This window comes from Pongo pygmaeus, chromosome 10 (assembly GCF_028885625.2).
Source record: "Pongo pygmaeus isolate AG05252 chromosome 10, NHGRI_mPonPyg2-v2.0_pri, whole genome shotgun sequence".
Lineage (NCBI taxonomy): Eukaryota > Metazoa > Chordata > Mammalia > Primates > Hominidae > Pongo > Pongo pygmaeus.
The window spans coordinates 37,181,200-37,187,199 of NC_072383.2; the positions used below are offsets into that span (position 1 = coordinate 37,181,200).

At 33.3% G+C, this 6,000-nt stretch overlaps 1 protein-coding gene across 3 annotated transcripts in view; it reads left to right on the top strand.

Annotated features, from left to right (window-relative positions):
- The window catches only part of REDIC1 (regulator of DNA class I crossover intermediates 1), a 94,949-nt gene extending 90,804 nt beyond the window's left edge, over positions 1 to 4,145 (top strand). For 2 of the 3 annotated variants that reach the window (XM_054442877.1, XM_054442878.1), the window contains one exon: positions 3,017 to 4,145. In XM_054442877.1, coding sequence (XP_054298852.1) covers positions 3,017 to 3,481 — 465 coding nt within the window. In that variant the 3' untranslated portion in view covers positions 3,482 to 4,145. The remainder of the gene's footprint in view (positions 1 to 3,016) is intronic. The other variant, XM_054442880.1, reaches the window with a different exon arrangement.
- Positions 4,146 to 6,000: the final 1,855 nt, after the last annotated feature.

Here is a 6,000-nt window from a genome sequence, read left to right on the forward strand (position 1 = left end):
CAACACTTCTGCCAGATTGTCTAAAGTCAGATTTTTCTGGCACTGCTTCTTTTATGTCTTCTTGCTTGTTATCTGTACCTGGTTGTTAAGTACTCATTTCCATCAAGTTGTCTTCTGTTAATTCCTCTGGAGTGGTATCTATTAGCTCTTTAATTTTTCTAAGCTCCATATCTTGAAACCCTTTACCTTTCACCTTCTTTGCCATATCCACAGTCTCTTTCATGATTTTCTTGATTAGCTCTTGTAAATCCTATGAAGTCATGTTTAACATCTACAACAGTTTTCTCCTGCAGGGATTTCTTTTCCAAGTCTTGATGACATTCATGGCTTTTTCTATAACAGTAATGGCATGTTCAATGGTATAATCCTTCCAGACTTTTATGATGTTCTCTCTCTTGGGTTCTCTCCCATCGCATTGACCATCCTTTCCATAGAGCACAATGTATAATGAACCTTAAAGGTCACTGTGACTCCCTAATCTAGAGGCTGAATTAGAGATGTTGTGCTTCAAAACATGTAAACTATTTTGATGCCTTCGGTGTTGAACTGATGGGATTCTGGGTGGCCAGGGGCATTAGCAATATCAGAATAACTTTAAAAGGCAGTCCCTTACTGGCAAAGCACTTACCGACTTTAGGGACAAAGCACTGATGGAATCAATTCAGAAAAAGAGTTTTTGTTTTCCAGGTTTTCTGGTTGTATTACCGAGAAACTGGCAATTGGTGTTTATCTTTCCCTTCAAAACGAGGGTGAGCAGCTTTATAAATAAGGGCAATCTTGGTCATAAACCTGACTGCATTTGCACAAAACAGTAGAGTTAGCCTATCCCATCCTGCCTTAAATCCTGGTGCTTGCTTCCCTTCCTAATAAATATCCTATGTGACATTTTTTTTTTCCTGGAATAGGGCACTTTTGTCTCCATTAAAAACTTGTTTAGGCAGATATCCTTTTTCTTCAGTGATTTTCTTTAAAGGCATCTGGGAATGTGTCTGCTGCTTCTTGGTCTGCAGAAGCTGCTTCCCCTATTACCTTGACATTTTTTAAGCCAAAGCTGTTTCTAAAATTATCAAACCATCCTTTGCTGACATTAAATTCTCTAGCATTAGATCCTTCAGCTTCCTTTTGCTTTAAGTTGTCATATAATGGCTTCACTTTTTCTCAAATCACATTAGCATCTAAAAGTATGCCTTTGTCATAGCAATCCTGCATCCACATAAAAGCTACATTTTTAATACAACATAAAAAGGTATTTCACAAAAGTACATTTTCCTTCACAAGTTTCCTTTTCTTTCTTTTTTAAAAGAACTGTACTTAGATTTAGCTTTTGCTTGTGTATATGTAAACTCATGCAAATGAGGCCTTAGAAAGGAAGAGATGACTGTCCTTTAATAGCATGTTCTCAACACTATATTACAGTGTTCTTTATTTGTTAACTAGTTCCATTCCCTGAAAGAAAAGAGCAAATAATGCATTTCTAAGGGATCCTGCTTATAATTACATTTTAAATGTATATGCATAAACACATTATAATAAGTACTTATGAACAAAGGTAAGAAATATCACTTAGCCAGGCATATTGGTTCATGCTTATAATCCCAGCATTTTGGGAGACTGAGGTGGGCAATTGCTTGAGCCCAGCAGTTCGTGACCAGCCTGGACAACATGGCAAAAACGAATACAAAAAATTAGTCAGACGTGGTGGCGTGTGCCTATGCTCCCAGTTACTGGAGAGGCTGAGGTGGGAGAATCACCTGAGCTTGGGAGGTTGAGGTCACAGTGAGCCATGATTGTGCCACTGCACTCCAGCCCAGGCAATGGAGTGAGACCCTGTCTCAAAAAAATTAAAAAAAAAATCACCAATGGCATGTTATCAACACTAGATTACAAGTTTGTCTATTTGTTAAACTGTTCAATTCTCTGAAAGAGTATAACTCAAATTGCATCACTAAAGAAGCACGTTTAGATTTACCTTTTATTTTTTATTGATGTATAATATTTGTACGTATTTAATTGGGTATATATGATGTTTTGTTACATGACTCAAATGTGTAATGATCAAGCCAGAATATTTAGGATATCCATCACCTGAAGTATTTATTTCTCTGTGTTCAGACCATTTTAAGATGTATCTACTAGCTATTTTGAAATATACATTTTCCAGTGTCAATCAGCTAAAGCCTATACCCCTTTTTATATTTAGTTTTTTATATTAACTTTGTATTTTTAACTTGAATAATCAATATTTTGTATAAAATTTTCATTAAAAGAATATTTTCATTAATTCAGTAATTAAAAGATAAATTTTTCAAGAAGTTTGAAAAATTTATGCTTAGAAAATTGAAATCTAGACCTATTAAAAAGTTCTTAAAAAAAAGTTCTTAAAGGTTGTCTTTTTATATAACAGTTGAGATATGTATTGCTTATGTATTGCTACTTAACTTTTCTTTGTCTGTTTAATTTCCTATTACCTGATGCTCTTCTTAAGTTATGTTATCTTCTTAAGATTATATATATATATATATTTCATTGGACTGGGCCCATAAAAACCATACAAGTAGTTATTTTTTACTTAATGAATCAATAAATAATTGAACAAGTTATATGTGTTAGCTGTTTCCTTCGAAGGTACTGCTTCTAGTCTACTCTTTTTAAGTGGAGGAAGTATGCTGTATATCATTTCATCTGTTGAAAGGGTAGACAGATGATAGAGCCTGTGATTATAGGGACTAATAAAAGACAAAATTTCCCTTCTCCTTTTTACCTCTTTTGCATTTTTATTACAAAGATTATTATTGTTACTGCTATTTTAGAATTCATAGCCTCCTGGGAGGTATGGCAGATTATTGGTTGAAGACTCTTTGATGATATACCTGCTTTGATTTGTAACTTGCCAGACTCTTTTCTGTATTTAGAAATTTTCTATAGTTGGGATTTTAAGAATATATTCTTTGAAGTGATTGAATGCATTTTTAAAATGTAAGCATGGTTTATAGCAAAATTCATAATTTCTTTTTAGCCATCTGAAGATGAAGATCAAATATCACAGCAAATTGAAGATTCAAATAGGATGACCATCAAAACCAAGGAAAAAATGAACAATTTTTATGTAGAAAGGATGGCAAAACTTTCAGGTGACAGGATTGTTAAAAACAATGACAAAATTCACAAACAGAATGAGAATTTCTACCAGTTCTCAGTGAAAAATAATACAGATCAGTTTCCACAGTCGCAGTGCAACTCAGCCCACATTTTGCAAAACAAAACCAATGATAACTGCATTCTGCAGGCTACAAGATGTGATGCAGGGATACAAACAGACAGTGAATCTATAATGGAGGAAAAATTAGATGCTGCCATACAATGTGATCTAATTTCAAAATGTACATGTAGAAGTGATGTTTCTCTTTGCGACCTTGAAAGGTGCAGTGGAAATATAAAGGCAGATACCACTGGAGGGCAGGAAATCCTTAAGAACAACTAATATTCTAAAATCTCAACCTAGGATGTAGAATTTCACTTGCCCTTAGAAAACAATAGTAAATGTTGAAAATTTCATTAACATGATAAGAAATGAGAAAAAGTAGCTAAGCATAAGCTGACAGTGTTCAGAGTGTATATTCACGGTTCATGTTAAAACATTTTAATATTATTAATGTATGTATTTAATTTGTATATAGCCATTTCCTTAATAGCTTTGGTGTATGGTAGAGTTTTTAGAAAATAATATGTTTGTAAATTTACTAGCATTTTTATGTGATTATTCAGTATATTATAATGATATGCTGTTATTTATGGGTTAAAATATGCTTAGTTGCTTCCTTCCTTGTTGCATTTATTTTAATATTCTTTGCAGTTGCATTTTCTGGCAAAAGTTCTCTTTCAAGATATTTAAGATAGAAAATAATACCTAATATATTTTATGTCCTCATTATAATAATTTTGTTAGCTACTTCTCTTTAATATTACTGTCCTGTTTAAAAATTCTAGCATTAATTTGTAGATAACACATATCTTTTCTATTTGCATAACATGGTTTTTTTGCTGGTGCTATTAATTCAAAGGAAAATGTTCTGTAGGATTAAAAGATGTTTTAATGTTTTTATAAAAGAATTGTTTGAAATTAAAAAAATGATTTATGTTACTAATTTTAGTGTTGCTGAGATTCTTTTCATAAATATTATAACAAGATTTCCTATTCTAAAATATAGGCTTTGTTTCTAAGACAACGCTTATTTTGTATAAAGATTTTAAATGTTTGTACTCTAAAATTGACACTTGTTTTGATATATTTCAAGGTACACAGCAGAGGGCATTCTAGTATCTAACTGAACCCAAAATAAAATTGTTAGAGGTTTCTTTGCCTTTAAAGAAAAAAATGGTTTCATGTTACATTTTTATACACAGATGTATCACTCAAGAGTTTGTGTTGCAGAGGTGATTTGAGGCATTGCAATTTGGAGACACCAACAGCTAAAGTTTAAATAGTAGCAGTCTTCAGGTTTTTAGCTAGTTTTAGGAAGTTATTTTTGCCATCTTACAAAGCACAATAAGCTCCTAAGTATTTTCTTCCAGTTTAATGATCAACTCATGAAAGGGGAATATAATTATCTGATATATGTATGTTGATAGTTTTTCAAAAGGCCAGATTTTATCCTGATACTAAATGAAAGGTATTCCATTGTGGATTGGTTATCCTGAGCATTATTTTGCAAAAATATTGCATACTATACCAGTGAAGACTGATACATAGAAAAAGAAGACTATAATGATGACAGTAGAATAAACTTGAGCTGTGAATTTTGGGTTGGTTTCAAATATCAAGTCAACTGATTTTTTTTCCAAATATGCATCTAAGTCTAGCAATATTGAAAGTACATTAATTATGAAAGTACACACCTAGTTCTGTTTTTATCAATATCATAATGTAGCAGTTAAGCTCTGTAAGATGAAGAATTTCAGGGCTTTAAAAAAATGCAGTGACCACTTACAGTGAGAGCAGAGTAAGGTGCAATGCAGTAAAGAATTTAATCTTGCCCCAAAAGCGGTATTGCCTTTGCTCTTGGCTTCTGGGAGGTAACCTCCAAGCCCTTGGAATGTCATGGCTAGTGAGTGTCTTTATTTGCCTAGGAAGCTTGGCCCAATTTAGGTAGTAACAATATGATTTAGGATGGAGACGTTGAGTAAAGCAATAACAGCTTGCCTTCCTAAGGGGTCAGAAACTGAGATTGGATAGTCAGCCACACCGCTGTGATTGAGACCCAGTAAAGACTTTGAATACCAAGGCTCAGGTGAGCTTCCCTGGTTGGCAATACTTCATGTGAATTGTCAGTCATTGCCAGGAAAGTAATGCTGTCCATGACTCCATGAGAGAGGATGACTGAAAGCTCCCCGTTTGTTACTTTCCTAGACTCTGTCCGATGTGTTCCTTCTCTTGGTTGATTTTAACTGGTATCCTTTTACTATAATAAACTATAACTGTGAATATAATATCTTTCAGTGTGTTCTGTGAGTCCTTTTAACGAATTACCAAATCTGAGGGTGATCTTGGAACTCACAGACTTGCTGTTGGTGTCAGAAGTAAAGGCAGTTTTATGGTCTATTCCCTAACTTCACAGTTGCTAATTCTTTAGATGCTTTAAGGAGATAAATATTTTCAGAGTGGAAAGTGAGTATGGATTTGCAAAATAAGCCATCTTATGTAATTATAACATACTTCTCAAAATGCATTACTGGTTTGGGCTTTCTCTTGATGAAACTGTTTGATGAAAATATAAATAAAAAGCAATTGAAATAAACATTGTTTTCATTCCATGTTTGTAATTTAATGTTTATAAAGCAGAGTAAATCCTAGCTAAGTTCTACCCAGATGAAAAAAAATGAAAATTTAATGATTCTGCACACATTTCTAATGTAAACTGCCAATCAGAGTGACTTCAGATAAGATACTATACATTCAGTAAGGGACAATGCTATACAGTATTGGGCTGGAGTTGGTGTTTA